Genomic DNA, 11,422 nt, shown 5'->3' with positions numbered 1-11,422 from the left:
CCCAAACTGACTCACCATAAATCCTAGATTGGCCATTATTCTGGAGATGAGAAGGCCATATTTCATAACAACGGCCGTTGGTGTGCAAAGAACGGCTGTTATTTGTGAATTAACGGCTATTGTTTGCACAATACAGCCATTGTTTTTACATAGTGTGAACCTAGCCTTAAGCTTATATTCTGGACATTTTATATTTTACCGTATAAAGGATTTCTTGGTGGTCTCTCCCCTCAAAAATGCATGTTATTGGTGATGACCGTGGGGCACGATGACCGTGAAGCCCCATCCATATGGCACTGTCCACCAACAATAACATGCATTTTTGAGGAGAGAGACCACAAAGAAATCTTTTATACAGTAATACATGAAATGTCCAGAATATAAGCTTAAGAATGGTGCTGAGAACTGCTTATATGGAAAGGGAGTGACAATATCACTTTAATAATTAAAGTGAACACTGTCACCCCCTTTGTGCATTCTGACTTCTCTACACAGGTGTAATGGGTAAATTTAGCGTTTTTCATAGCTTATTTTATATCATTCGTCATGGTGCTTGTTCAAGTAAAAAGTCATCTTTTGTCAACTGCAGATTGTATTAAGTGGGCGGGGCCTCGCTGCATTAGCGCCACTTAGAGTCGCAGTTGGCCCCATTGACGCCCATTGGTGGGCCGGCCTAGAGGAGGTGGGGCCTAGACCTTTAGGCCAACCTGTTCCAATGGCCGTCGAGAGGCGGGGCCAACAGTGGCGTTGTGGGTGGGGCTAAGTGGTGCTAATGCCGCAAGGCCCCGCCCACTTAACACAATCTACAGTTGATAAAAGATGACTTTTTACTTAAACAAGCACCATGATGTGTGATATAAAATAAGGTATGAAAACCGCTAAATTTACCCATTACACCCGTGTAGAGATGTCAGAATGCACAAAGGGTCACTTTAAGTTAAAGGGGTTGGCCACTTTATAGTAAAATAGATCAGTGTACAGTATTAGTAAGTGTACTCACTGCACTTACTGACAGCAACTCCCTATGTACCTCACTGAGCTAAAAACAGACTCCCTTCCTTCAGGCTGTGGTGGTCTTGTCTCTAAGATTGCTGAGCATAAGGGAGCATGTGACCATGTCCCTCCCCCTGTGTCCTCCCTAAGCATATACAGGCTCAGTGGTGGACAATGAGGGTGGGGCATGGTCACATGCTCCTTCATGCTTATGGAGAGGATCACAACAGAGCGGGATAATACAGCCTGAAGGAGGGGCTTATGATTTTACTACATGGGGTACACAGGGAGCTGCTGTGCGTAAGTTCTGTCAGTGCACTAATAATGAACAATTAGACTTGTGGCCAACCCTTTAATTATGGCATGAGATGGCTATCTATTGTTGACACCAAATACCTTTCTAGAGAAGAGATTTGTTTTCCAAATAGTAGTTCCTAGCGCTCCAAGCAACTAAATGGAGATATGAAAATAGTTTGTTTCATTTATCATAATTATTATGCTAAATAAATAAAGCTATTAAAAATTATGACGTTTCGTCATGCACTTGAGCAACAAGCATACCACATAAAAAAACAATAATAAGGGCACACCCTCTTGTGCAAGCACAATTATCACCTTAAGAATGCACAGAACAGGAACATTCCTTTGTATAGATGTTTCAGACCAAAGTAGAAAGCACAGGAGGGGATTAAAACTCATAAAATATCAAGTTTTCCTATCTAGGAAAGTTATCATGCCACATGAAACGAGATGAGCTCCAGGGTGAAATAACCTTGAGAGTGGACTCATCCTTGTACACCAGCTAGAGTTTTAGCTAAAATGTAAAGTAGCCCAGCACATTCACCTAAAAGCTAAGAAGAGATAGTAATGATAATGATTAACAGAAAAGCGGTTTTGTCATCATTTTACACTTTCTAATGTGGTCATTTTTTAAAATATTCAGTGTCTCTCAACTGCACTGGTTAATGCTCTAAAATATATTGGAACAGCAAGATTGCAAATTGACTTGTATGTATTATCATCAATCTTTGGTTAAGTGTTACACTGAATGCTATTCCCAATTTGTCTGAAGATTGAGAGACCTTTAAGAATTCCTTTTGGACATGTGATGTGATTATTACGAGGGGCTTCACTTGTTTATTCTCTTGTAGTTGACAACCTTACAAAGTAAGATCAGTTGGAGTTCCATGAGAAAAGCCTTTTCGCCATCTATAAATGAGAAATAAAATACAAAGTAATCACAATATACCATTTCTACAAAATTGTAGAAGCACAAGAAGCACTCCAGATTGTTTACCCATAAAAAGAGCCAGAATTCTACCAATTTGTTTCATCCAAGGTCAGCTGCATCAATACATTGTATTATTGCAGCTGGGTCCTAAGACCACCACTCAAGCCACCGGAAAGTTAGTATTACACAGAAACAGGATGGAGTTTTTCCTGCGTGACTGACTTCATGTGAACTATAGGAATACAATATCACCTTTCAGATGCCTCCTGGTACCTCTCCGCCCCTTCCCATCCAAGCTTTATTTGTATGTCCCTCTAGAAAGCAGAGATACTGAAGATGAGCTATATAATGATAAGATGCAGAGTTATACTTCTCCCCTGACTCCTATTGTCACTGAATCATTAAGTTGTTGGTTTTTAGGTTATCAGTTATCTTGTTTTTAGGAAGAGTTTTAACCATTTTTACTCCTATAGATGTGGCACTACCAGCCCAGTCCCCCACCCTAACCTTTACAAGCAGAAACTCAACTACTTCTCCCTTCCTGTGACTGTAAGGGTCCTGGGGTATAACACTGTAAATCATAGAGATCTGATGAATAGACATAGCTTCACTGGGGTAAATATAGCTGATAAACCATATTCCTTTTGGGTATCAATCTGCTTCACACACCCTTGTACTTAGCTTGTGCTTGAAAATATGATTATTGTGGCTAGGCGAGTGGTGTGCAACATTATATTTTCAGACAGCGATAGTCAAAGCATGCAACCCAGTCTAGGCTCCTTGGTGGATATGTTAATTTTACGTGATAGTCTCAGACTAAATCATACCCAGCCAAAGTCTGAGAAGACTTAAAAGCAGAAGTAAATTAGCACTTTTTTTAAAGTGTACATGTCACATATACATTGGGTGATACAATATGATGAATAAAACTCTAGACATCTTGGTTACTTATAAAACTAGTTTAATTTAGGGCAAAAAGTTGTTTTGGCATAAATAAATAAATAAATATAAAGCATTGGCATGTCATGCCTGAATTTGCAAATATATAAAACTGTAAACTTTGAGATTTAAATAACAAATAACATAACATATATCCAAGGAAATATTTTCTGAATATCGAATGTAAGGCAATTAATAAATACACTAATAATAAATTAATACATTAACACTATAGAAACCATGTAAAAAAAATGCAATAGTAGACTCAGCTACATGAGACATACTGGAGAATGTCCTGTCTATTATGAAATACATTAGTGCAGCCTATTGTCATTCCTTTGATGTACAACAGTATGGGGGACCAGCCCCACTGATGTATTACTAACATACTATTGTTTGACTTGATGACTAATATAGAGTTCATGTACACTCAAATAAATATGCCTTATTGCTATAGGCTCAATTATTTGCTCCATTTGGGTATGTACTAAGGATGAGAAGGTAATTTGGATCAATATAAGGCTCATTACACAGCAGGAGCCATAGGCATTCCATATGCTACTGTATGGATGACAGATATTCTCTTCTAGAAGTAATGTAACAGATTTTTTTTCTGTCAAACCCCCATATGGATCTAGCAAAAAAAAAAAAAACCTCTACACGACTTAGTATGAGAATGAAGGCATATGGTGGTACAGGATGGCCCCATTGGATATTATGTTTTCCATATTAGTCTTCTACAAAGCTTATAGGTTGTACTTAGTTGTAATATGGTTGTATGCACGAGCCCTATACTGATACATTTGGCACAGCTTGCAACAATAATTACTGTCTCGTTGTAAGTATTACAACACTATTGCCATATTGCCCCTATTGCTATCATGGGCCCATAGTATCTACAAGTATGAACAAGTAAAAATGTAATCTACAAATTATGCAGTTAGGTTGACGTTATTATGCTTAGAACTGCCTGGCTTCAGTTGTTTTACTATAAAATACATTTACTACTACAATATATATTACATAAATAGGAAACTTTTTAACATTAATAAAAAATAAATATAGTACAATTGGACCCACAACTGCAATTCACATACAACAGGTAACATTATTAAGTTATTATTAAAGGGATACTCTGGTGAAAAAAAATTGTTCTCAAATTATCTAGTGTCAGAAAGTTCTACAAATTTGTAAATTTCTTCTATAAAAATATCATGTCTTCCAGGATGACACGGTACTCTCTGCTGCCACCTAGAAATGATTTATAAATTTGTATAACTTATACAAATATACATTTTAAAGCTTTTTATTTTCACCAGAGTGCCCCTTTAATTCCCAAACAGTAACCTAGAAAAGTTCCCAAAGTGCTACACTTATTAGTGCAATTCATAGAGAAGTGTTGAAGTCTGTAACATTGAAAGCAATTGTAATTGTCATGTGGAAGTGATGACTGACTTTATAATGTCACTTAACTGTATTCCATTCCTTCATTCAAGTTGGGAAGACGTGTTGTGGAAATTTGAGGTGATCGATGGATTGAGAATGCCTTGCAAAAGATCTGTCTCCAATAAAAGTTAGCTGAATTGAAAACAGCTTCATTTGGTTTGTAGCTTAAGGACTAAGATGATGGACATGGGTGGGATGTCCACATGAGGAAACACTCCAAAATTTTCAAGTACTCTGTTACATAGCCTGTTTTTGGGTTTGTTCATTTTTAGCACAGTCTGTGTCTTTGGTGTTTTAACAGCCTGTGATGTAGTCTAGATGTTTGATAACGTTATCTAATGTTTTCTCTAAACGATCAAGTGTCACCTTTTCCACTGTATATGCTGCCTTTTTATGCTCTTTCTTGAAGTACTCCAATGAGTATGTCGTTCTCGGTTCTCTGACTGCTCCATCAATAGTACAGTCAAGATCCTGTAACAGTTTGCGAAGGGTCGCAATATCACTCAGCATTTGATCCACATCTTCCATTGGGATACTGGAAAGAATATTCTGAAATATTTCAAGAGTTTCATCCATCTTATCCAGACTTACGAATGTCTCTTCATCTGGAATAAAGTCTAAGCCAGTGCTTTTCAAACTGCTGGGGTAATTGAGCTGGGGAAAAAAATAAAATAGTTGCAGGTGATGAGAACACGTCCAACTAATATTGTTACCATTATACCCAGTATTAGAAACTATTAATCTCATATGGTCTAAAATTATATGCAGATACATTTCTTAATATATCTTTATAATTGTTGGAGATCCTTTTTTCTGATAGAGATATAGTTCGATAATAAATTTTAATTGCAATTCCTTGTCTATGACTACTGGGGGAGCTTAGAGGCTTACTGCCAGCTGTATTTACATTAAACAGAATATAGTAAGCCTCTGATGGTGATTTTTGTAGGTAGCCATCAAGAGCAGATCGGTAAGATTCCAACTCCTGGCATCCATAATAATTAGTTGGATGAAGTAATCTGCAACTTAGTGGGTGATAAACTAAGGGAGTAACAGGCAAGCACCTGTAAAGCTGGGAAAGAGACTCCAGTCTAGACATAGAGACTGCGGTATTACTAGGCCTTGTGCTGTGCTGTTATTGATATAGTGATCTTTGTATAGTGTGTGTTGTTCAGTAACAGTATGCATGTATTATTTAAGTGATGTATGATAATAGTGTGGGCCAGGTAGAGAGATATTATTTAATAACTATATGTATATAAATCATTTTATATGGGGATGAGACATACAAATCTATTGAGGTTTGTACCAGTAATCTTTTAAAACCTAGACAAGAGTCCTGGAAGTGCTAGAGATCAGCATTGCAGTTCCCCACCTTCTCAACTGACTAAATGTTACTATGTTATACTATATTATACACTATGGGGGAGATTTATCAAACAGGTATAAAGTAGTTAAAATTGTCTCAGTTGCCCCTGGCAACCAATCAGATTCCACCTTTCATTCCTCATAGATTCTTTGAACAATGAAAGGTGGAATCTGATTGGTTGTTAGGGGCCACTAAGACAATTCTATTTTACACCTGTTTGAGAAATCTCCCCCTATGTCTAAACCCAGCCACTGAATGTACAGTATAGTGTTGTGTAACTATACTGTAAGAGGGCTAGGTAACCATTCATTGTTCAGATGTCAACAATTCCCTTACCTGAATTGGATGTCCTTGGATCCTTGTAATTAAAATGTCTGAGAGCAGTTTTGCATTAGCCTTTATTCGATCTGTTCTTACTGCCTTCCCATGGCACAGAGGTAGTCGTATCCAGAGGAGCCAGCATAAAGAGAGTAGAATATATTGCATTTTCCTTAAACACAACTCTGGATGGATGACAGAAAATGGTGTCATGATAATAAGTCAATAAAGTTTCCACTACAGAAAGGATATCATACTTGTACTACTGAATCAAAAGCTTTGAGGGTACTTCCAGATTCACTGAGATTTGTCACATCATTCAGACTTTTGGAGTTTAGAATCTAACTACACAAGACCACCCTTAGAACATAACACCCCATGCTTGTAAATTTGGCATCTAGTAGTCAAATAATGGGTTCAGTATTGCAGAATCTCATGCTGTATGAGACCGCCATTCCGTGACCTGTAGTGTGCACTGACAGGGTTTTCTGCGGCCGCTAATCACTGACATGTCAGTTTTGTACGGAACCGCTAGAGATCCTGGACGGAGGGTATACTATGTGTATACATTCAGGTCAGGATTCCATAGAGGCCAGGTAACCTATATTTTCGTATTAATCGTGGTCGTTGTTGCAACGTACGAAAATATACGTTGTGTGAACATGGCCAAAGGGTGTGTTCACAAGTACAGGATAAGCAACAGATCCGCAGCAGATTTGATGGTGCAGATTTGATGCTGTGTTCAGTTATTTAGATCGAAACTGCTGCGGATCCGCACCATCAAATCCACTGCGATACGGTACATGTGAAGCTACCCTAAATCTCTAACCTGTTGATTAGTTTCCCTTTTGTGGCTAGTAATGAGGTTATATCAATAAATTCAGGCACTTACCAATATGATGTATGTTTTCATTTTTGTCCCCAATAATCTACGTTGAAAATCAGCTGCTATAATATGATGGAATCACATTGTCCATGGCCCACAGCTAGGTACATGTACAGCCCTCTGTATAGGTGCATGCTCAATGCAGACATAGATTTATCAAACATGTAAAGTGAAACTGGCTCAGTTGCCCCTACCAACCAATCAGATTCCAGCTTTTATTTTCCAAAGAGTCTGTGAGGAATGAAAAATGGAATCTGATTGATTGCTAGGGGCAACTAAGCCAGTTTCACTTTACACCATGTTTGATAAATCTCCCCCGTAGACTATAGATGATACCACCATATGGTTATAACATAACAGTTGGACGTGATATCAGATAGATATTTTGCCTACAGCAGTAGTGTTCTTGTCTTTTATTGCAATTACTGAGAACAAAATGATTGTGTTAGTTATATTTGTAAGTGCCTTCATTTATGATTATGTGCTCATGTCTGCAATACCCTCAAACAACATGGCTATACATTATAACAGGTTTCCCATGTTAAATGCAACCAGCAGCAGCGGCAGTTTGATCATGACTTAGACCAGTGTTTCTCAGCTCCAGTATATGAGCTGTAACAATTGTTATTTATTCCTTACAGAAATGCCAAGACTGCATTTTTTGTCAATATTGTAAATCTATTTAGGTAAAATTTATGTCTAATGTTCCCATCGTGTCACATGAATCCCCTGAAAGGTGCTATTAGAATGATTTATAAACAGGTAGTTAAATTCACCTCAAAATGCCCAAATAGCAATGGCAGACGTTATTTTAATACTCTTTAGTAATCTGCAAAGCTACAAAAAAAAAAATCCAAATACAGATAGTCTAAACCTACTGTATATATGAAATACACAGTTATTCACGTTAGGTAGCAGACCGACCAATGTACTTATAACATTGTCTTTCCTTTAAACCAGCTCATCTTCAGATCCAGAAGAACAATGATTGATGTTCACACGAGGGGTTAAGATCTAAATGGCTATCTGAATATTTCATTACATGAACGCAATAGAATATTTTAGATAAGGAGATCAACTTAAATTGGGTTAAGATTTGATGACTTTTGCTTCAACTTACTATTTTAAGTCACTTTTGACACATTCCTAGCCTTTTTAAAAGTTACTGATTGCATCGGGTCTCAATCCGAGTTAACAAATCCAATATAAATTACCTGCCAGGTAGTGAGGCACACTGCCATATGCTTTCAAAGCTGTATCTGGGGATTACGGCGGGTCTCAGTTATGAGACTATGTGCAATCACTGATGACATGTAAAAAGTTTCTTGAAATGACAGTAACTATTTAAATATTAGTAACATTCCTATATGTTGCTATTGCCAGAGTGGCTTCTTAATAAGGCAATTATATGCCCTGTAACTCCTTTCTGTTGTCATGGGTTTAAAACAGACACTGTTCATCCTGTAGTCTATCAATGAAGAAAGCAGAGATGCTCCAGCAATGTGCTGACAGTCCTCACACCAACTGTCTTTTTCCATATCTAGTAGTGGGCTTCCACTTTTGACACTGCAGTTGTTGCAGCTACCCTGCAGCATTGACTATAATAACTTTTAGCTTTTGCAACAGCTAGAAAGCTACAGGTTGGAGACTACTGATCTATAGAATATAGGTCACTGTGTACACCACACATTTATGGTGAAATAAAAATGTATTTCCCTGTGTCTCCTTTTAGATATTAACCCATTTGACACTCAGATTACAGATATATATTGGAGTTTGTACAGTCATTGCTCTATTTGTTCTATGTGCTGTGCTTTGCCTTCTCAGCATTGTCTTGCAGTCTATGGTTCCACATTACAGTGAGTAAGAGCACGTTTATTCACTATGACCTCATGGGTACAGGTCTCCTTTTTTTTTTCTTCTTTTTTTGTAGACGCATATCTGAGCTTGAATGAGTCATACAAAACCTTAGCCTTCCCCTATGCTGGGAAGTGACTGCCTCTCCACTCTCATGCTTCTATGAATTTTATGGTTTGCTAATATTTAGAAAGTTCCTCTGAAAGCAACAACCTGCCTTGGGGAAAAGACAGAAACTTTCAACCAGAAAATGCAAACTATTTGGAGTATTAGAGATTGATTCCCAGAACCTCTTCTGGCAATTCCTGGAGCTCTGTTAACTTTTCAGTTATATTCACTTACAGTAAAGGTATCTTTTTATTATGTAATTTATTATATCTAATTACATATATGTTCAGGGGGGTTATCCTGGTTCCTTGTATTAAGAACTCATTTCCTAGTGTGTGTGTGTGTGGGGGGGGGGGACTCTTGAGTACTTGAATCACATAGTATTATAACAGCAGCCAAAACAATATAAGAATTTTTTCTTCCTGCGTCCAAACAGATTAAAGATTGAGCAACATGTGAATTGTCAAAGCTCTGGCTTTATTATTTCCAAGAAGAATCCTTAGGGGTATTATACGGAAATGAATCATTCTTTCAGGATTATATAGCAAAGGATACCATTTCTATTGGTGAGCGATAGGATCAATGGAGAACATCAATGCAATAAAGTTTTATAGAAAGAGTCGACCTATGTAAACACCATATTCCGGATTGCATTAAACAATACTATCTCAAACATTACCTTTACATATTTTGGAAGTTAGAGGTAGAGAATGCAATGGGCATTGGTTTTTGGTTCCAGGTTTTAGTAAGCAGAGTAGCTGTTGCCAAAAAGGCAGGGAAACTTTGAATGCTTCATTGAAGCTTGACCTATATGAATTCTTATATTTTTTGTCAATTAAACATTACTATAGAGACTCTATACCTTTTTCTTATACTGCTTGAATATTAAACAATCAATTACTGACATGTTTTGGCCATAAGAGTGCTTTATGGACAGAATATACATGTATTTGTATGAATATATTCCCTTTTTTAAAGAAAGAAAAAAAAATTTTTTTCACTGATAAGAGTTCCGGATCCAAACATGCTCTGATACATGGGCCTTATTATAAAAATATAGTATATCACATTTTGCTCCTTTGTTTCAATGCAAATACCTGAAAGCCACACATACTGATACAGTCATTTATCTACACCAAGGTCCACTAATAATAAAAGTTCAATCATGACTGCTCTACAATTAGACAGTGTACTTTGTAAACTCTTTGGAGAGCAATCTCTAGAGAATAAGCCAGTCTCTGCTACTAGACCTCCAAGAGCTGTCAATGTGTCTGTCATGACAAGAAAAAGGAATGTGTGTCAAACAGCAGCCGGTGAGTTTATAGAACTGAAAGCAGCAATTCACTTAAATGGTCTTTTACAGAGAAGGTAAATGCCAGCATTCAATAAGATTTAGAGCTGGTATTAGGTCAATAAATAAAAAAAAATACAGATAAAATATTCTATATATGAAGAGAAAAGAAAGGCAAAGTAATAGAATATTAGGCATCTTTAAAGGGGGTTTATAGTAAGAATGCAATCTACAAATCTGTAGGAATAACTTTTCACTGGCATATTGTCCACATTAACATCATTGAATCTGTGTCATAGTACAAATTGCCAAATTATAGAATGCATGAATAACCTTGTCAGATTAAAAATCTTAATTCAAGAAGAATACAAAAGCCACCTTACCTTTTCAAGTTTGTCTTAGTTTGAATGAAGTGTGATGGATAGCCCATCTTTTCCTGTCTTTATATAGACACAGCTCAGACATGATATTACTCATCCAATGGCTAATGCAACTTACACTGTCCCAGTTGTCATTTTTTTACCCTTTCTTTACTCACTCCCTAAAGACATTAACTCTTTTTTAGGATCATGTAAATGTTTATTACTTTATCGCGCACTTCTTTTCACAATCACATGCATAAGTATGAAGTCATCTCTCAGGAGAACTCATATAATAAGCTATGTACTATACTATCTATTATTTCCAGTTATATAATTGTTGTATTGCACAACTGCTCTACAGAGTGTTTGGAATTGAAATCCAACTTTGTGATGTTCTTCTAACTTTGTTCTTCTAACATGTGCTGAGTCTCACATTGTTGGAGTTCGCGGTATACAGGTAAAATACAATATGATATAATAAATAGAGTATAATACACGGAATGTAATCTTTAGCTGTCTTTATAAAGACTTGTAAGATTATTCAATAAATACATATATAGGGAAATTGGTTTGCTGTTAAATAAATTCTAGTATAGGGGGGGGGGGGGGGAGCTGGGGATTT

General features: G+C 36.9%; 1 protein-coding gene across 1 annotated transcript; it reads right to left on the bottom strand.

Annotated features, from left to right (window-relative positions):
* Positions 1–3,355: 3,355 nt before the first annotated feature.
* Positions 3,356–10,846, bottom strand: LEP (leptin). Its single transcript, XM_069956284.1, has 3 exons — positions 10,822–10,846; positions 6,315–6,481; positions 3,356–5,263 (listed from the first exon to the last, which is right to left on the bottom strand). Exons 2-3 carry the CDS (start codon positions 6,462–6,464, stop codon positions 4,904–4,906), a joined length of 510 nt encoding a protein of 169 aa, XP_069812385.1. The 5' UTR covers positions 6,465–6,481; positions 10,822–10,846; the 3' UTR covers positions 3,356–4,903.
* Positions 10,847–11,422: the final 576 nt, after the last annotated feature.

The sequence above is a fragment of the Dendropsophus ebraccatus genome, chromosome 1 (genome assembly GCF_027789765.1).
Source record: "Dendropsophus ebraccatus isolate aDenEbr1 chromosome 1, aDenEbr1.pat, whole genome shotgun sequence".
Classification (NCBI taxonomy): Eukaryota; Metazoa; Chordata; class Amphibia; order Anura; family Hylidae; genus Dendropsophus; species Dendropsophus ebraccatus.
The sequence above is the reverse complement of the archived record's forward strand: the minus strand, read 5'-3'. Positions and strand labels throughout refer to the sequence as shown.

Bases quoted from the DNA above. Each gene is read 5' to 3' on its own strand.
- LEP (XM_069956284.1), bottom strand. From the start codon at position 6,464: ATGCAATATATTCTACTCTCTTTATGCTGGCTCCTCTGGATACGACTA. The intron at 5,264-6,314 runs GTAAGGGAATTG...TTTTTTCCCCAG, and splicing joins TCCAAGGACATCCAATTCAG to CTCAATTACCCCAGCAGTTT.